Here is a 21,564-nt window from a genome sequence, read left to right as displayed (position 1 = left end):
AAATATGCTTATCCATCACTTGATTTATCATCTATTGACTTTCATCTATTACAGGTAAGAGGCAATCAGCAAATTTACTCATCTATTGCATTTCCCTGTATCCCTCTGTCTTTAGGGCATATACTGTTTACATTGTGTTCTGTCACTCTTAATTCCCACATTTGTTTTAGTCTTAGTTTTTTAGCTAAATATATGCAAGGCTCATTGAAGATAATTTTATTACAATTTCCTAATTTATCTCTTAGCTGATTGAAATTTGGCCTCCTTTCAAGAGTTCAATGAAAAAAAAATGTTTTAAAGATAAATTCTTTACACAACATTGTAAACTCACTGTACTTCAATAAAAGTATATTAAAACTGAAAAAAAAAAGAAAAGTTCTTTATGAGTATGAGTATGAGAATAATATTACCTGACCGTTAGGTTCAGCAGGGTTTATTTGTAGCCTTTACCTGAAAGACAGCTTGGCTTGATCTACAGCCTCTTGCTCATACTTACTTTGCTTATAAATTTTTCTACTGTATCCTGCTGCCAACAGACATTAACTGTTGCTTTGGGGAAATCTGAGGCCAACCCTTGATTATTAATTTTTCCCTCATGTAACTTGATATTTTTCTGTTTCCAAACTATTCTTTCTTTATTTTTATAGACCAGTAACTTCATTGGCCTATGTATTGATGTTGACTGTTTTCAAATGACTTAAATTTTCCTCGCAGGTGGTAATGAATTAAAAAAAAAAAAAAAGAGGCTGCTATGCTGTTGTTATCTGTTGTTATGGGGCTCAGCTAGTTAGGAAGGGAGTAGATTTAGATGGTTATTTATACAAGAACTTAAAGCAATCCCCCCAAAATGCTGACATGTCATTTTTCTTCTGAGTAAGCTTTTTTTTTCATTTTTCAGTTTTATTAGATAGAATTGTTACAGTTTGACTGCACATATACAATGTATTGCATGTAAATACATATACACAATATACTGCACATATTTAAAAAATTTACATATATGTACTGTACATTGTTTCTAAGAACATTTAGAGCTTTAGCTTTTTAAACTTACATGGTTATCAAAGGAATAAAGCCAACCACAAAATAAGAATTAATTCAAAAAGATACATACACTTCACTGTTAACAGCAACATTATTTATAAGTGTCAAGATATGGAAGCATTATAAGTGCACATCAGTAGATGAATGGATAAAGAAGATGCAGCATATATATGTAATGGAATACAACTCACCCATAAGAAAGGATATTTTGCCATTTGCAGCCCTTCGTTCACTTTTTTTTTCCACTTCAAAAACCAGAATTTTATAACTGGCATAAACATTTCCATTGCATCAAAAGTACCTGGAAATAAACTTAACCAAGGAAGTTATCTGTATACTCTGAAAATTGTAAAACACTGATGAAGGAAATTGAAGATAATACAAAGAAATGGAAAGATCTTGTGCTCTTGGATTGGAAGAATCAACATTGTTTTATACATTCTGCTGTACTACCCAAAGCAATCTACAGATCCAGTGCAACCCCTCCCTGTCAAAGTACTCACAACATTTTTCACAGAACTAGAACAAACGATTCCAAACTTTATATGGAAACCATGAAAGACCCTGAACTGCCAAAGCAATCTTCTGTATGTCTTTTCTTCTTCTTCTTCTTCCTCTTCTTTTTGTTCTCTTTTCTTATGGTTTGATGACTAGAGAAGTTCCTTTAACATTTACTGTAAAGCTGGTCTGGTGGTGCTGAAATATTTTAGCTTTTATTTATCTGTAACGCTTTTGATTTCTCCATCAAGTCTGAAAGAGAGCCTTGCTGCATAGAGTATTCTTGGTTGTAAGTTTTCCCCTTTCATCACTTTAAATATATCGTGTGTCTCCCTTCTGGCCTGTAGGGTTTCTGCTGAAAAATCAGCTGATAACCTTATGGGAGTTCCCTTGTATGTTATTTGTTGTTTTCTCTTGCTAATTTTAATATTTTCTCTTTATCCTTAATTTTTGTCAATTTGATGACTATGTGCCTTGGTTTGTTCCTCTTTGGGTTGATACTGTGTCTAAGCAAATTTTTTTGTTGAAGCAAATCATACATAGAGAGTGTATAAATCACAAGTGTACAGCTCAGTTAACTTTCAGTGAACATGTCTATGTAACCTATACCCAGATTAGGAAGTCAAACATTCCTTACTAGCACCTCCAAAAGCTTCTCTTTGTGCTTTTTTTACAGTCACTACTATCCTCCTCTGAGGATAACTTTTTTTTTTCATGGCCATGTACTCTAACCATACTTCTCCTGATGGTTTGGTTAGGTTGTCTTCAAACTTTTTTTTTTCCTCCCAGATACATAACTATCAGTGAATGTATCACCATGATTGACTCATTCTATTGATGAACAAGTAGATAGTTTCCAATATGGGTTTTTAATGGGATGTACGTATCTTTTGGTTCATATGATGTATGTGCGTGTACATTTCTGTCTGACGTGTGCCTAAGAATGGAATTGTTGGGTCATAGATTGTACCTGTGCTCAGTTTGGTAAAGACTGAAAAGTGGTTTTCCATAATGGTTGTATCAATTTATATTCCCAACAGCAGTGAATGAAAGTTGTCTACATTCTTAACACTCAGTATTGTCGGTCCTTTTAGCCATTCTTGTGAATTTATGGTGCTGTCTCATATTTTATGTCTGTATGTGAGAGGGATAGTATGAGAAAACCAAAATGCCACTGCAATTTTGTACAGAGAAAATCTTCTATGTATGTCAAGAAGACTGACTTATTGATTTACCTCATCTTGATTGGCTTAGGTCCAGCCTAAACATGTAAAGGAAGCTTTCAGGTTACTGAATAAATCAATCATCCGTGTAGAAACACCTGATGTTAATCTAGATCAAGAAGAAGATGCCCAAATGGAAGTAGATGAGGGCCCAGATGGCATCAATGGTGAGTTGTTTGTTCATGACTGTTCTGGAATTAGGGACCAAAATGTTCTGAGATGTCACGGTATCTGTGCACTTATTGATGGTAATGAAGTCTATGTAGCAAAACGGTGGAAAATGGATAATGAATTTTATTAACTTTATAAGTTAAAATACAACTAAATAGTTGATACAAAATATATATGCTTGAAAGATTGAGAAAATAACACCAAAATGCGGGTAGTAGATTTAATTCTTCTGACTTTATTTGTATTGTTATTTTGTTTTTGAATTAAAAACATTATCTTGAGTACATTAAGAGACAGACACCAAATTTAAAAATTTATAATACTGCAAATGCAATTTTAGATCATGAAATCTTATCTCCCATTCTTCCCATTCCTTCCAAATTAGTTTTTGACTTCACTAGTAGCATTTGTAAATTTGCTTCTAATTTGTTTGTAAAATGTTTAAATACTGAGTACAAGTGTTTGCTTCTTTTGAAATTAGTATTAAAATGTAAGAAGCATATTTATAAACATTTGATAGGGGAATGTTGGAGGCACAGAAACAAGATTCAAACAGTTGATATTTCACTTAGGTCATGCTGACAGCCCTGCTCCTGTGAATGGAATCAACAGCCACAGTGAAGACATGAACCAAGACTCTGTTCCAAAAGCCACCTTAAGGCTGGGCTTCTCTGAATACTGTCGAATCTCTAATCTTATTGTGCTTCACCTCAGAAAGATGGAAGAAGGTGAGGCTCTGCCTAATGCTGCTCACATGCTGAGTCGTTTACATAAGCTGTATTCACATAAGCCACTTCTGATTGCTAAAGATTGTATTCATTTGTCAGAAGAGATGATAAATTGTTAACCAAGCTCACTTTGGCAAACAAAATCTAGGGAGTGTCAGCATATCTACCAGCCTGGACATTTCCCAAGTTTGTTGTCAAAGGTTTATGAATAATTCTTGTTAATGTCCTTGGCCTATTTTAGTTTTGTGAAGCAGAATTTGGGATCTGATAATATATAAAGAAGCACTTAACATGTTTTTACAGATGCAAAATCACTGTTCCTCACAACAGCTTTGTTTAAAATGGATGGACTCCTAGGATATTTATATTTCATAGACAAGTATTTAAACTCAAAAAGCAGTACATTCCAGACTAGGAATGAAGTAAAATCCTCATTTCTCCATAGGTGAAGTGTGATATCTGGACACTAGTACCCTTCTTATTTTTTTTTTAACATTTTTTATTGATTTATAATCATTTTACAATGTTGTGTTACCCTTCTTATTTTTAACTGCTTTACCATGCTATCCAAGTTTTCTCTAGCCACAAGGCAGAAGGAAAAGTGATGAAATCAAGGCGGTGAACTTAAACTTCAATTTGGTGATTAACCATCGGCTAATTCAGTATGCTGGCTTCCAGACAGTCTCTTCACAGTGTCCTAACTGATGAAGGACAAGAACACCAGAAACTGTCTCAGCTTATTAAAGATTTGGGCCCTTTAGTTCTACCCTCTTTCCCTTGAGAACTGTGGACCAGTGGGAAGGAGAAAGGAAGCAGCAAAGAAGCCACTAGGACAGACAGGTTTTAGTCCCAGTCCCTTCTCACATAAAAAGATTTGGGAGCTCACACGTTCTTGTGTTCACATCATTCTACTTCTCATGCAGCTAAGTTTTAAACATAGCAAACCACTGATGAAGCAAAGATAGGATTAGCGCCCAGACACTGTCTGTGTTCCACAGATAAATTCTACTAGGTCTTCTTCCTTTCCCTAAAAAAAGAAAAAAGACACTGTTCACCCGGCCAAGTAAACTATTAATTCTCAGTTGTCAGATAGACAGCTGTTTTCTAGCCTAGCATAGGGAGCAAAACTTAAAACCAAGGAGGTTACTTACTTAAAAACATTTGGACAAACCACTGAAATTTGAGTACAGCCATAATAAAACTTCAAAGGCATTATCATCAGTAAAGCTAGAATTTTCCTATTTTGAATTTATATTTTATTAACAATTGCTAGAATCAAGACTAAATGGATTGAGTTTTCCTTTATTATTCTTTATTTCTATGATAGTTAAAATACTATCCAGGTTCCAACTCTTTTCGTGAATTTAGAGTTCTGCTTTGGACTCTAAAGGGCAGATAGTTCAGTCAATAAGGATTGATCTTGCTGGAGCAAATTGGTAATATTTTTGTTTTGAGTGAACACCTATGGATTTCATGCTTTGGTTGACCTCAGTGTTCCCCTTTCCAAAGAGGAACGGTTATATTTCAGCAGTTTTACCTGCTATGACTTCATTCCTAATTTATGCCTTCAATTGCTGTTGACAAACATTGTCATAGGTGGTGAAGCATAAGAACGTGCAAGAAACACCTCCATACTTTGAAATCTTCATAGCTTTAGGACACTTGTTTCTTATAATGTGTTTTTTTAGGTTTTTCTCTTCAGGATGAAGTATGGCATACTTTAATTCAAATAATATGGCAGGTTATGTTCGACTTACGCTGGAACATTGGAGACTATTTCAGCAGATGTACTTTAAGACAGGTTGATGATTATCTAATCAGTACATTGTCTTGTGTTTGCAAAATTAAAGAATTGGCAATAGTTTGCTACAAGGATAATTTAATCCTTTTTTATTTACTTATTTATTTTTTCAGAAGATGATGAGTCTGCATTAAAGAGAAGTGAACTTGTTAACTGGTACTTGAAAGAAATCGAGTCAGAAATAGATTCTGAAGAGGAACTGATAAACAAAAAGAGAATCATAGAGAAAGTCATTTATCGACTCACCCACTATGTACGTATAGAGCTACGCTTGGTGGAGTATTAATGAGGGAGGGAGTTCATGCCTCATCTGTGTAGGTTCATTAGACGTTCATTTATTTTGAATCAGTAGGGTCTAGTCAGAATTAGGAGTTGTTTATCAAGATAGAATTAACAACAATTAATTGACTTATTTCTCTCTGCTAAAATAAGCAGAACTTAGGTTAAAGCTGGGAAGTTGAATTTAAGGTCTTCCTATTTGAGTGTTTTTAAGCTTTGTTTTCCACTCTCTTTACCATAAACCTTTAACCTTCCTGACCACTGTCACCTATTTTCTGCTTTTTATCTTCCTCGTGTTCTTACCTCCCCCATTACCCAGCTTACAGTCTATCCTATAATCACTTTTTCCTTATACTTTCAACTTTATTCTCTTTTTATATTACTTGCTTGGCGAAACTCCAGCTTTGGCTAAATCTAATTCATTTACTATACCTATATCTAAGCAGTTAAAAGTATCTGGAGAAAAGCATACAACCATATGCCCACTCTTATTTTAAATTCATGACCACAAATCTCAAGTGGATAGTTTTTTACTTCTGTCTTGTCAACCTCACAGTAGCACTGCCTGCTGCTATTACTTTTTCCTAGTCAGTTCATTCTCCTACTCTATTAAAGGACCATTGCATACATACATTCTTGCTACTCAAATCAGTTGATCATTTTCAGTATTCAGCCTATTGGCAGCACCTGTCATAGCTGATCACTCTTTCTGGAAATATTGTGTTCACGTGGCTTCTAAGTCACCATATTCTCCTGAGTCTTCTCCTCTCACTAGTTATTTCCTTTTAGTTTCTCTTCTTGTGTCTTTCTCTTGTCACTTTTTCAGTGGAGTGCTATGCTTAGTCCTCAGACCTCTCTTCTATTTACATTCATTACCTAAGTGATCTCATTCGGTGGCATAAATTTAAAACCATCTGCAGTGGCCCCCAGATTTATTTTTCCAGCTCTTGCCTGTCCTCTAAATTCCTATTGGATGTAGCTAGCTGCCTACTTGTAAATTAATAGGCACCTCACACTTACTATGTTCAAAACAGTTTTTCCCTGCAGTGTTTCATTTACTATTTTTTTAGGCCATTCACCTTAAAATTATCGTTTATTCCTTGGTTCTACTTTCCCCTCACAGCTTCTCATTTTAGCAGCAAATTCTGTGAGCCCTGCATTCCTTATGAGTATTCTCTGTTCTTGTCTCACCACTGTCATATTTACCCAAGCCTCCATGCTTGGACTTCCACAGGAGCCTCTCAACTGTCCCCCCTTGCACTGGTCTCTGCCCAGCACCAGGCAGATCTTTAACAAATCAAATTGTCATAGTGCCCTACCTTCCAGTCTTTCCTTCCCTCAGGTTTAGAATAAAATCCATTCTCTGTACTGTAGCCTGCAGAACCCTACACAAGCAAGCCCCCGCCTACCTTGTCTACCTCTTACATAGCCTCTTCTTGCCCATTCTGCTTAGTGACACTGGCCTTGTCACTCTTCCTTAGACACACAAAACATGAAGGCCTTTGCACTTGTCTGTTGTCTCTTAGCCCAGATCCCTTCTCATTCTGATGTCTGTTCAAACGTTACCTTCTCAAAGTTCTTGCCTAGCCTGTTAACACAGCAGCCTCTTCCTTGCTATCACCCCCTTACCCTACTTTGTGTTTCTTCATAGTGCTTATCATCGTATGGCAGTGTAGTCTTTGTGTTTAGTCTGTCTCTCTTATTAACATGCAAGCACCATGGGGACAGGGACTTTGTTTTGTTAACCACTATATCCCCAGGATTTACAGTGGTACCTAGCTCATAGAGTGGTCAAATATTTGTTGAATGATTGGATTTTTCTCTTCAAATGGCAGAGATTGCAGTTCACTTCATAGTGCTCACTATATAAATATTATAGGTGTCACATAGAAGGGTTTGTTATCTGAAAAACTATTTCCCTGTAGAAATAGATGAGTCTACGATTACAGGTATTTTAGGAGTGGGGGGTGGGAAGAGCTATTCCATTCAAAATTTAATAAATAATAATGTATAAAAATAAAGCCAACCTAGGGTGGTATGTGCTCAAAATTGTCTATCTAGTGGTGAGCAACATGTTTGCACCAGGCCAGCCCTTCCCTCCCTTGTGGCCCTGGGATCAGTGTAAGATAAAATGACCCACACAAGAAAACCTATGCTGGGACTTGTGAAACTAACTGATCTAAATTGGACTTACCTTTTTAAGTTTGACTCACTGCCTGAGCTAACTCACTACAAAAGACTAGGGAACTTGTACTGTGCTGATTAAATGCTTCCTTTTACATTATGTTAGTATATGGAGTGAGTGCTTAGAAGTGTCCAGCCTCTCTCAGTAGTCGTAGTGCACATACTGTGGGACTTTTCCACCTTCTTAAGATCAAGTTGTTGTTTCCTAAGTTCCACCTTGTGGGCCTTGGGTAGGAGGCGTTCTCATTTGTGGACATATTAGACTGACTTATAGACACATCATGGCTTGAAATCTGTCATCAAGTTTATGAATGCCACATGGCATGTGCTACTTTTTGTATTATTAGCTAATGGATCAGAGTGAAATATTTTCATGTTAATTATCTTTAGATTCTATTTCTAACTGAATTATGAATGGCTCATATATGAAAGAGTTCAATGGCCAGTAATTAAAAGTGAAATTAAACACTAGTATCAGTGAATTAAGTGAATTAAACACTTGTATCAGTGATAAAGCTGTGTGATAAACATACTTATCAGAAGATTTTATATAATTGCATGATCATAAAATTCATGTTACGTTCTATCTTTTCTGAAGTTATATTTACAACTACTTGATGTAATATACTAGGAAACCTGATTAAAATCATACTGTCTATTGATCTTTTATATTTCTTAATTTTTCAGAAGAGACTTATTGTATAAAAAGGTCTATATCCTAATGGGAAGATGATTTAGCAGAAACTTGATAAAGTATTTTTAGGTGTAGTCCTTTTTCTGAGAGAGTTTCTAGAGGGAAATGAAAGAAAATGTTGGTAGCAAACATTCAGAAGAGAGGGTCAAGTCCTGTGTTTCTGAGCATTCTTACAGTACTGCTAGACATCTGAGGACAAATGTTTGTGTTTCATAGGATCATGTTCTAATTGAACTCACCCAAGCTGGATTGAAAGGCTCCACAGAAGGAAGTGAGAGCTATGAAGAAGATCCCTACTTAGTAGTTAACCCCAACTACTTGCTGGAAGATTGAGCTATTGAAAGTAACCAAAGAAACTATGTACCTCCACCTGTTGCCTGGAGTTTGGATGGGGGTCTACTAGCCAGAGAAATTCTGCTTCTGAAAGGGATGCTTCAAGAGGATTTACTTTGAGGAACAAGAACCAAGTTCTGTGTCACATCTCTGTCATGCATTTTTATACCAACACAGGTTTTATCATTTTGTTTAGTGTGCTTCTTGTCTAAGTGAAGTTGGATTGCAATAATGTGTCATTTCTATAACTAAGACCTTTTCATGTGTAGAGAAAGGTCCTGTTGCTTTATGATGCATAGTATCTTATTGGGGAAATAACTGTTTTCAGTTGCCAACTACTGCTTTTTTTCACCAAAATAACTTTTTTTGCAGTTGTCTATTGGATTTATTTTTATTCTACTCAAATTACTGCTTCCATCTATTCATGAATATGAATCTTTTCCTTTATTTTTGATCTGGAGTGAGAGGGTGGAAATACGGCATTATGGTAAACATTTGATGTAGGTTCCTATTAGGAGAGTCCTTTAGTCCTTTTATTAGTGTGAAAGCTAAGAGGTCTTCAACAGGTTAATTCCAGTCCTATTTGGTTTTTTGTTTTTTTTAAGATAGTTTATGAAAATAAAAGGTTTATTATACTTTTTTCAGTACTCATTTATAACTTTTTAAACTTATGTATCCTATAGTTAAACTCTCAGAATTATTTTCTAATGGCTTTTTTAAGGGAAATATGTTATTTTCTATATTACAAACCACTGCTACATTTTATGGCTTTCTTCCAGAAAAAAATTACTGCTGTTTATGGTAATAACAGTCCCTGAGACTTAGCTGTGATCAGTATGTTCATGATATAGCTGTTCCTATTGAAGCTTTTGACAACAGGTGGCGTTCTGGGCCTGCGGAGTCAGGTAGGGAGCGTTTGTATGTGGTATGTAAGTTCACTAATAGAAACTTAATGTTCCACTGGCTTGAAAACATTAGGGTATAGGAGGCTGGAAATGTATAGAGAGATGTTGCATAGCTAGCAGACGCAGGGTGTAAGCTCCTGGGAAAACTTCCTAATTAATGGGAGTAGTAGAGGCTGTTGGGATGAGGAAACCTTGGGGTACATGATCCCAGTCATCCTGTGGAGACAGGACATGCTAGTATAAGGGTTGGATTAATTAGTCAGGACATTCAGTAACAGGTGACAGAATGAATAACTAATGAAAACCCAGGAGACAGAAAGAAAGAGCCCCCTCCCTGCACTGGCTCCCAACTTGATAAAGAAAATTGGGGGAGGAGGTTCTGAAGAGAGAAACAGCTTGACAGGAATTTGAACTTTAATTTGATCAAATATTGAACCAAAGGGAAGTGTAAATCCCAGAAAATAAAAAGTTCCTTTGTGGTGAATTTGTTCTCCCCACTTCTGCCATTAGAGTGGGGAAGCCATTTAATACAACTGAAGTCAGTTTTTGCACATCTGAATAAGTGTGCTTATTCATCTACATGTTACTTGTCAGGAAAGTGAAGTGGATGATGGAGTACATACAAGATCTTTACAAAGAAAATTAGACAAGTATTCAGTAGATGTATAGATGTAACTTGTTCCTGAATAGGAAGTCTTGAATATTGTAAATTGTCAACTGATCCATAAATTTAATGTGTTTTTAACTAAATCCCGACAGATGTCCATCAATAAGGAAATGACTATAAAAACTGATAAAGCGTGCTGTGGGTTATACAAACAAAAATGAGGGAAATCAAGATGTTTAAAATGGAAATATCTCCAGGACACATGAAAAAGAAAATGTGCAAATAAAGCCATGGTGCTCCTAAATATATAAAGCAAATACTAACAGAACCAAGGGAGAATAGACAACAAAACAATAATAATAGGGGACATTAGTACCCTACTTTCATAAAAGGATAGATCATCCAAACAGATTATCAGTAAGAAAGAATTCACCTTAACATGTAACAGCAGATGGACTTAACAGACTATACAGGACATTCCTTCCAAAAGCAACAGAATACAAATTCTTCTCAAGCACACATGGAACATTTTCCAGGATATATCATATGTTAGGCCACAAAACAAGAAGAAACCTGAAGATTTCACAAATACGTGGCAATTAAGCAACATACTGAACAACAGGAACTTGAAAGAGAAAAAATGAGACAAATGAAATGGAAATAAATATGCCAAAATTCATGGGATGCAGCAAAAGCAGTTCTAATAGGGATAAGTGCTTGAAACAAGAAAGATCTCAACCAAACTTTATATCTCAGGAAACAAGAAAACAAAAACAAATGAAGCCTACAGTTAGTAAAGAAAGGAAATAAATGAAGATCAGAGAGGAAATAAATGAAATAGAGACTAAAAAGAGAGCAATGAAACTAAGAGCTAGGTTTTTTCTTTTTAAGATAAAATTGAGAAAACTTTAGCTAGACTCACAAAAAATGGAGGACTCAAAATCAGGAATGATTACAACTAATACCACAGAAATACAAAGAATCATAATTGTTACTATGAACAGTTATTCACCAAAAAACTGGACAACCTAGAAGAGGTGGATAAATTCCTAGAAACATACCCTACCAAGATTGAATCATGGTGCAACAGAAGATCTGAGTAGGCTGGTTAGGAATAAGGAGATTGAGTCAACAGTCAACCTTCCAACAAACTAAAGTCCAGGAACATCTGGCTTCACTGGTGACTTCTACCAAACATTTAAAAGAATTAATACCAGTCCTTCTCAAACACTTCCCAAAAATGGAAGAGGAGGGACCACTTCCAAAGTCATTTTATGAATTACCCTTATACCAAAATCAGTCAAGGATGCCTAAAGAAAGGAAAATCACAAGCTGATATCCCTAATGTATATAGATGCAAAAATCCTCAACAAAACATTAGCAAAGTTAATTCAACAATATGTTTAAGTGATCATACAGCAGGATCAACTGTGATTTATTCCAGGGATGCAAGGATGGTTCAACGTACACCAGGTTAATAAAATGAAGGATAAAAATCATAGTCATCACAGTAGATGCAAAAAAAAAAAAAAGCATTTGACAGAATTCAGCATCCACTTATGGTTTTTAAAACTCTCAACAAAATGAATATAGAGGGAATGTACCTCAACATAATAAAGGCCATAAGTGGTAAGCCCACAGCTAATAACATCTTAAGTAAGATCAGGAACGAGACAAGGATGCCCACTCACCACTTTTATTCAATATAGTGTTGGAATCCAAGCCAGAGCATTTAGACAAGAAAAGGAAAAAATCAGAAAGAGGTGAAATTTTCACTATTTACAGGTGATATGATATTAAATATAGAGAACCATAAATAAAGACCACCAAAAAACTGTTGGAACTGATCAACAAATTCAGCAAAGTTGCAGGATATAAAACCAATATGCAAAGATGTTCCATTTCTATATACCAATAACAGTATCACAAAGAAGAAAATGATCCCATGTGCAGTTGCATAATAATAAAATAATTAGGAATAAATTTAACTGAAGAGGTAAAAGACCTGTACACTGAAACTATAAGACAGTGGTGAAAAATTGAAAAAGACGTAAGTGGAAAGGTATTCCATGCTTATGAATTGAGAGAATTAATATTGTTAAAATCCCCATACTATCCAGAGGATTCTACATGATCAGTGCAATCTCAAAATTCCAATGGCATTTTCACGTAAAAAGAATAATCATAAATTTTGCATGGAACCACAAAGACCCTGAATAGCCAAAACAATGTTGAGGAAGAACAAAGCTGGAGGCATCATGCCTCTTGATTTCAAACTAATACAAAGGTATAGTAATTAAAACATGGTATTGGTGTAAAAACAGACGTATAGATCAGTGGGACAGAATAGAGAGCCCAGAAATAAACCCACACATAGTCTATTAATTTACAACAAAGGAGCCAAAATACATGGTAGGGAAAACACAGTCTTGTCTATAAATGGTGTTGGTAAAACTAGATCACTACTTTACATCATATATAAAAATTAAGATAGATTAAAGACTTGAACACAAAATCTAAAATCACAAACCTAGAAGAAAACACAAGTGGTAAGCTCCTTGACATCAGTCTTGGCAATGATTTTTTAGATTTGACACTAAAGCAAAGGCAACAAAAGCAAAAATAAATGGATAGGACTACATCAAACTAAAATGCTTCTGCACAGCAGAGAAAACCATCAGTCAAATGGAAAAGAATGGGATAAAATGCAAATCGCATATCCAATAAGGGGTTAATATCCAAAATTTATAAAGAACTCAACTCAATAACAAAACAATATGACTTAAAAATGGGCAAATGATCTGAATAGATATTTTTCCAAAGAAGATGCAGATTGCCGACAGGTACATGAAAAGGTGCTCTACATCACTAATCACCATGGAAATAAAAATCAAAACCACAATGAGATATCAAGTTACACCTGTTAGAAAGGCTATTATCAAAAAAAAAAAAAAATGACGAGGTTGTGGAGAAAAGGAACACTTGTGTATTATTGGTGAGAACCACCATGGAAAACAATATAGAGGTTTCTCAATAAACTAGAAAGAGAACTACTATGTGATCCAGCAATTCCACTTCTAGGTATTTATCCAAAGAGAAAGAAAATGCTAACTTAAAAAGATACATGCATCCTTGTGTTCATTGCCACATTATTTATAATAGCCAAGACATAGAAGCAACCCAAGTGTTCACTGATGGATGAATGGATAAAGAAAATGTATGTATGTACAATGGAATGTTATTCAGCCCTAAAAAGAAGGCAGTCTTGCCATTTGTGACAACATGGATAGACCTGGAAGACTGAAATAAGTCAGACAGAGAAAGACAAATAGTGTATGGTCTCATATGTGAAATCTAAAAAAATTAAAAAGTGAAATAAAAATTGAACACATAGAAGAGACTGGTGGTTGTCAGAGGTAGAGGTGGTAAGTGGGTGAAGGTGGTCAAAAGGTACAAACTTCCAGTTAACAAAAATAAGTCATGGGGATGTAACATACACCATGGTGACTATAGTTACTAATCTATTTGAAAGTTGCTAAGAGAGTAAATCTTAAACATTCTCAACATACACACACATAAATTTGTGCAATGGATGTTGACTAGACTTGTGATCTTTGTGCAGTGCATACAATCATGTTGTACACCTGAAACAAACATGTTACGTGTTATTTATATCTCAATTTTTAAAATTAATTTTTAAAAGATATATGAGCTTTTCCTATAACTTTGCAGTAGAATAGGGAAAAATAGATTATCAGCTAGAGAAGGGATTAATATCCAGAACAAATAAGCTGCAGATAGATGAACATACTATATACATATATATATATATATATATATACACACATACATATATATCTAATTTCAAGATATTTATTTTCTCAATTGATAGTGGTAAAAAGATTATTTCTCAAAATGGATACAGAGCTGATACAAATCAATTTTTAAATCATTCATAATTATAAAAGCACTAATGATTTGATACTATTATAATAGTGTTGGTGGGTTTGTGGGGAATTTGATGTCATATACTACCGGTAGGAGTGTAAATTAGGATGCTTCTTTCAGAGACAAATTTGTCAGTACCATTAGAAGTTAAAACATGACTGACTACTCTATAATCCAACAATTGTATTCTTCAATATGTCCATGATCAGGTACCTATGTGTGTATGGAAAAAGGCACATATGACATTCACTGTGACATTGTGACACTGAAAATAGAAAACAACATAAAACCTAATCAACAAAATGCTGATCATGCAAGGTCATACAGTGCAGCTCTTGAGTAAGATACATCAATTTTTACACAATGTGGAAAGATATCCAAGGTGTACTATAAGGTAAAAATGCCAGTTGTAGACCAATACTCACATTATAGTACCTCTTATTTTGTAAACTAGTTAGGTAAAACTATATTCTTTATGTAAATATACATATGTAGTAAATAGTGGATACATATTAGGAAGTAGCTAGGCTACCTTGAAAATTCCACTAAATGAAATAAAACAAAATGTGTGTTTATGTGTGTGTGTGTGTGTGTGTGTGTGTATAAACATATATTTCCAAGAAAATTCCAGGAAAAAGAATGATAGGAGAGGCCATGTCCTATCAAAGTGAAAAGTACCACCCAGATATAGAAATTAAAGTAGTGTGGTATTGGCATAGGAATAGATAGTCAAGCAGTAGAAAGTCTAGAAACAGATGTCTAGACAGATATTTAATTTCTGACAGGTGGCATTTCAAATAGTGGGGGCAGAAGGATAAACAAGTTAGAAATTGATAAACCCTGCCAACAACATAAAGTTAAAATTCAAGATGGGCTAAAGATTAGAAACAGTATGGAAATAATAGGGTTGACACGAGCTTTCAAAAATATGGTAACAATATATTTTAAAAGACATAAACCTGGGTGTTAAAAATGGGGAAATTTTTTCTGTTATATTTTAATTGACATGTAGTTGATTTACAATACTGTGTTAGTTACTGGTGTACGGCATGGATTCAGTTATATTTTTTCACTTTTTTTTCATTATAGGTTATTACAAGATACTGAATATAGTTCACTGTGCTATACAATAGGACCTTGTTTTTTACCTATTTTATATATAGTAGTTTGTATCTACAAATCCCAAACTCCTAATTTATCCTTCCCCCAACTTTCTCCTTTGGTAACCATAAGTTTGTTTTCTGTCTGTGAGTCTGTTCTGTTTTGTAAGTTCACTTGTGTCATTTTTTTAGATGCCACATATAAGTCATATCATGATATTTTTCTTCTCTTTCTGGCTTACTTCATTTAGTATGACAATCTCTAGGACCATCCATGTTGCTGCAAATGGCATTATTTCATTCTTTTTATGGCTGAATAGTATTCCATTGTGTATGTGTGTGTGTGTGTGTATCACAACTTCTTTACCCATTCATCTGTCAATAGACATTTAGTTTTCTTCCATGTTTTGGCTATCGTAAATAGTGCTGCTGTGAACACTGGAGTGCATGTATCTTTTGAAATTAGAGTTTTCTCCAGAAATATGCCCAGGAGTGGGATTGCTGGATCATAGGGTCAGTCTATTTTTAGTTTTTTAAGGAATCTCCACACTGTTTTCCATAGTGGCTGGATCAAATACATTCCCACCAATAGTATAGGGAGGGTTCCCTTTTGTCCTCACTCTCTTCAGCATTTATCGTTTGTAGACTTATTAATGATGGCTGTTCTGACCAGTGTGAGATGATACCACATTGTAGTTTTGATTTGCATTTCTCTGTTCTATCATGTTTTGATAAATGATATCCAAACACTGTTAAGAATTTTTATATCAGTAATATATTAAAATAAGAATTGTACAAAGGATATGAACAGAAATCTCAGAACAACAAATAGCCAATTAACATGAAGAGCTACCCCTCTTAACAGAAAAAAAAAAAGTATCAAAAATGTGAAGTTTTATAACAGGTATTAGCAAACAAGAGATTTAGACATACTTCTAACTGTAGGTAGGATTTAAACTTGAAGAAGCCTGTTTTGGAAGCCTATATGGATTGCAACCAGAATTCCAAATGGGCATGCTATTGAGTCAGTAACTTAATTTCTAAGAATCTATCTTAAAAAAATGTGGACAAAAATGTGTAACTATATATATATTCATTTGCAACATATTAAAATTAATAACCAACCAGTGTTCAAAATGCAAAAGGTTAAATTATGGCACAACCTTACTGTGGAATGCTATGCGTCTGTTAAAAAGAAGCAGGTCTATACATTCTTATACAAATATAACTCCAAGCGCTGTTAAATGGGAGAATAAAGCTGAGGAATGATATGTGTGACATAATCCCATATGTGTTAAATTATATATTTAAAATGTTATACACTTAGTTATGTTTGCATTTGTGTATATATATTAATAGCCATCATTGAGTTGTATTGTTCTAAATATGCTAATGAATGACCTCATTTAATTATAACAACCTATCTATCCCAATTTTACAGATGAGTAAACTGAAGGACAGAGAAACTAAGTAACTTTCGTCAGATGAGATTCAAACCCTGGCATTCCAACTCCTGAATAACCATTAATCTATACGTAGGAAGAAAACTGGAAGGAAGCGCAGTGTTGAAAGTGCTTACCCTAGAAAGAGGAGGGGAGAGGGCGAGGGGAATCAGTAAGTTTTCATATATATTTCTGTATTGTTTGAATCTTTTGCAAAATGTGTTCATCATTTACTTACATATTTTTAAAAGAGAAAAAAAGTTTGGTGAGGAACTCACTTTTGTCCTGCTGTGTAAACAAATTTTTAAGTAATTTTTATGTAAGAAAAAATGTGGAGAACTTATTTTCTTCAGACACGTTCTAGGTTTCTCTACTGAAATTGTGTGAGAAGTTTGAGGTTTTTATGTTATCTCTTATGGTTTTTACATTTTTTGATATTACACTGATGAACCATGTACTGATTTCATTATTGTAGATAACCAAGTTACATATTAATTGTTAATAATATTTTACAACCTCAGCTGTAGTTATAAAGTAGGTATTCCAAATACTTCCTAACAGTTCCTTGAAGATGGAACTGGCTTGGCGTTTAGTCTTTATTTCCCTCCTAAGTTTTTCGTGCTGGGGCTTAGACTGGGAATCTGATGGAAACTTCATTTCAGCTGCTGGTCCTCTAACCAACGAATTGCTACACAACCTGAGGGGTCCACTGGGAAACCAGGGTTCTCACTTTGGAGCAGGGGACAAAGAAATTTATGTTTGTCACCAGCCACTGCCCACTTTCCTGCCGGAGTACCTCAGCAGTGTTCATGCCTGTAAGATCACCCATTATAAAGTATTTCTGCCATGGGCACAACTTCTCCCAGAAGGAAGCTCCAAGAACCCAGACAAGGAAATGGTGCAGTGCTACCGGCAACTCCTTGAGGCCCTCAAGACTGCGCAGCTTCAGCCCTTGGTGGTCCTGCACCACCAGACCCTCCCTGCCAGCACCATCCAGAGAAGTGAGGCCTTTGCTGATCTCTTTGCTGACTATGCCACCTTTGCCTTCCACTCCTTTGGGGACCTTGCTGAGATCTGGTTCACATTTAGTGACTTGGAGAAAGTGATAATGGAGCTTCCCCACCAGGAATCAAGATCTTCACGTCTCCAGATCCTCACTGATGCCCACAGGAAAGCCTATGAGATTTACCATGAAAAATACACTTCTCAAGGTAAGTACACATGACCCTGATTGCTGACCCACCAGCAGCCTTTATCACCCACCTTCCCCTACTCTCCTTAAAATAGGACTGGGTATTTCTTCCCACTCACCTTCAGTAGTTCCCTCATATCTATTCATTATTGAGAAATTAATACTGTACTGAAGATTTCTCAGTGGAGGTGGGTAGGGGTGTCTTATAATGCGTAGTGCCTACCATTCCCTTTGAAAAATATCTTTTCAGCAGCCGTTGCCCAGTCTTGAGTTTGTGTGACCACCAGTTTTCTTTCTGTCCTCCTTCCTTTTCCAGTCCTACTTCCTTGACTCTTCTTAGGATTCAAAATTGTCTGTCCTCCCTCAGTCTCTCCTTTTCTTATGCAAAGCAACTTACAAGTTCTAATTGAAGCCTACATTCCAGCAGGGGAGACAAATACAAAAATAAAATAATGATATGCTGACAGTGAGAAGAGCTTGATCATAATTGCCCATATTCCTGCTTCATACTAACTTAAAGTTCCAATTGAATAGGTCCAGGCAGAATCAGGACATTAATGATTTTACTAAATTCCTAGGTGAATCTGAGGTACATCAATTTTGAGAACCAATTTTGGATTATATATGCTTTCTCATTTTTATTATAAACTTGTATGTATATTTGTATACATAGTACATAGTATATCTGCATACTTATATATTCTACTTTTGAAACTTAACATTTTATGAGTGTATTCTCATTTTATTAAAAACTCTTTGAAAACATGATTTTCAGTGTTCTTACAGGTTCCCATTTTATGAATGGATCATAAAGTTTAAAATATTCTTTCATATTTATATATGTTTATTTAATATTCACTATTAAAAATTATGTTGCAATGAACATTCTTCTATATAAATGCTTACCTGCCTTCAGATAAATTCTGATTCATAAAAATTGAAATTACTGGGTCAAAAGATGTACATTCTTTAAGACTTTCAGAGATGTTGCTAAATTATTTCCCAGAAAAGTGTAATAGTTTATACCAACCGTTATAAAATTGTTCTTCTGACCCCACTCAGCTTTCAATGATGTAATTATTCTTATCATTGGTGTAGACAGAAGTAATCAATAACCAGTCTATAATAAGAATAGAAGAGAATATTATTCAAGCCAAACTGAGAACTGGATCCTCGGAGATAGCCTCTTAGATAGCTCTGAGGTATTTGGTTTTCAGTGCAGTTTTATGTTTTGTCAAAACGGAAAACTTACATTCCTTCAAAGTTTCAAAAAAAAGACAGATTAGCATGTACACGGTGAGTCTGTTTGGCCTTGGCACCTGGGAAGGGAGCCTTATCATGGAAGAAGTATTAACATTGATGCCCCAGGAAGGCAGGCATTTAGCTCTGTCTTCAAAACAAACATTGTTTACTTCTGGACAATGCATCCTCTTCTTTAATGGTGAAAGTATATGTATAATGTATGTTGAATAGGCCACAAAACAGTATGTTCTAGTTAGCATAACATTTATGTTAAGTCATATAAGCCTAAAAATCTTTCCCATATCTCAGTATGTGAAAAATTTCTTCCATCATTGGTAATTTGACAGCTGAAAACTATTATCTCCTTATATGCTTTATCTGCATGTATTTGATTATAGAGAGGTTCAACATTTTCTCCATGTTTAAAATAAAAGCAGGGCAAGGGAAGAAAGAGTGTGAATGTGGATGGGGCTGTCCCATATACAGTTGTCAAAAAGGCTGTCCCCAGGCCCCCTTTTGAACCAACCGGACTGAGGGAGGGAGCAACCATAGGATCTGGAGGATCACAGGCCCCAGGACAGTGCAAAGCCCCTGGAAAGGGAACAGCAAGAAGCTCAGCTGTCAATTTCATGAAATGTATAGGGTGGGAGATGAGGAGATGCTGAATTTGAAACTGGATTCTTTAGAAACCTTATCATGGACTGAATGAGAAAATAAATAAATGTTTCTTGGCTGTAATTCTATTGAAGAAGCTTTGAGTAAAATGAACTTTGAAAGAAGGAAATGCTGAACTTGGATCACCTGAAATAAAGGAAAATCTGTCTTTGAGGGCAGATCCCATAGAATTATTTAAACTATAGAACTATATACACATTTATTTAAATGTTTTGCATATTTTATTTTTAATCTCCATCAGGTTACTAATGACTTTCTTTCTTAAACTCATATTTTTATTCTTTTCTTCTTCTGCTCATTCTTCCCATCCTTCATTTTGTGTTTCATCAACATCACTAGACTATCTGCCCCCAATATAAAGCAGGACACAAAATAAATTCTCTTCTCAATCTCTTTACTATTCCAAATGGTGGTTTTCCATCTTTCTTTCTCTTTCTCATTCTCCCCTCCCTTTTTAGTCTAATGGCATAGCTTTGTTATTCTTTATAAAATATTATATTATTTAATATACACAGAAAAGTTATATAGCATATGTTGACTAAAAGCAAAATACTATAACTTTTTGAAGGTGGAGATATTGAATAATATCCCCCAAACTGAGAAGGAACTTTGAAATCAAAAAGTGAAGCAGGTAACTCCATAAAATGCCATTATGGAGTTTATTGTGGGTAACTTACATATGGGTAGGATCAGGTGAACAGGCGATCTGGAAGCATTCGCAGCTGCATTCACCCCTGCGGAAAGGGGTACAGGGGAATTTAAAGGGGCCAAAGCTAAAAATACAATCTGACTACAAAGGGAGAAGCACATCTGCACCAATGGGAAGCGGGGGTTTGGGGGTCTCATGACCATTATCCCTCGCAGACCATTAACCATCTGTATCAGCTAAAGAGCATTCCTCCAGTGCTCAGATAAAACCAAGGGTAAAAGTTGATAGGAAACTTATCTGGCTTGGGCTCATTTCTGAGGGTAGGCTAAAGCTCAGTCACGCAGAAAGAGGAGGGGGTAGGACTGAGGGCCTAAGATGGCGCCGACAAAATGGATTCAGTATGGTTCAGCCACACAATAAGTAATACCCATGGAGTGGCCACTGTTAAAATATAACAGAATACTGCTGTGAATTCGTAACATACAGAAATATTGAATCACTATGCTGTGTATCTGGAACTAACAGTGTTATAAGTCAGTTATACTTCAATTTCTTAAAAATCTAAAAAAAAAGCAAAAAATAAAATTATATATATGTGTATATATTTATATGTATATACATATATAAATATCACTTCACATCAACTAGGATGACTATAATAAAAAAGACAGACAATAACAAGTGTTGGCAATGATGCAGAGAAATTAAAACATTCATACACTACTGGTGGGAATGGATTATGGTACAGCCACTTTGGAAATCAGTTTGGCAGTTCCTCAAGTTAAATTTTAGAGTCACCATATGACTCAAAAATTCCTCTCCTAAGTATTTATCCAAGAGAAATAAAAG

The 21,564-nt window shown here is 35.2% G+C and overlaps 2 protein-coding genes across 4 annotated transcripts in view; both read left to right on the top strand.

The window, feature by feature from the left end:
- The window catches only part of MCM6 (minichromosome maintenance complex component 6), a 37,570-nt gene extending 27,159 nt beyond the window's left edge, over nucleotides 1–10,411 (top strand). The window contains 4 exon segments of the mRNA XM_006175715.3: nucleotides 2,797–2,932; nucleotides 3,509–3,664; nucleotides 5,579–5,718; nucleotides 8,839–10,411. Coding sequence (XP_006175777.2) covers nucleotides 2,797–2,932; nucleotides 3,509–3,664; nucleotides 5,579–5,718; nucleotides 8,839–8,955 — 549 coding nt within the window. The 3' untranslated portion in view covers nucleotides 8,956–10,411.
- A 5,773-nt stretch (nucleotides 10,412–16,184) lies between these two features.
- The window catches only part of LCT (lactase), a 53,944-nt gene continuing 48,564 nt past the window's right edge, over nucleotides 16,185–21,564 (top strand). For 2 of the 3 annotated variants that reach the window (XM_032479368.1, XM_032479367.1), the window contains exon 1: nucleotides 16,185–18,168. In XM_032479368.1, coding sequence (XP_032335259.1) covers nucleotides 17,529–18,168 — 640 coding nt within the window. In that variant the 5' untranslated portion in view covers nucleotides 16,185–17,528. The remainder of the gene's footprint in view (nucleotides 18,169–21,564) is intronic. The other variant, XM_032479369.1, reaches the window with a different exon arrangement.

The sequence above is a fragment of the Camelus ferus genome, chromosome 5 (genome assembly GCF_009834535.1).
Source record: "Camelus ferus isolate YT-003-E chromosome 5, BCGSAC_Cfer_1.0, whole genome shotgun sequence".
Classification (NCBI taxonomy): Eukaryota; Metazoa; Chordata; class Mammalia; order Artiodactyla; family Camelidae; genus Camelus; species Camelus ferus.
This window is presented reverse-complemented; position numbering and strand designations above follow the sequence as displayed.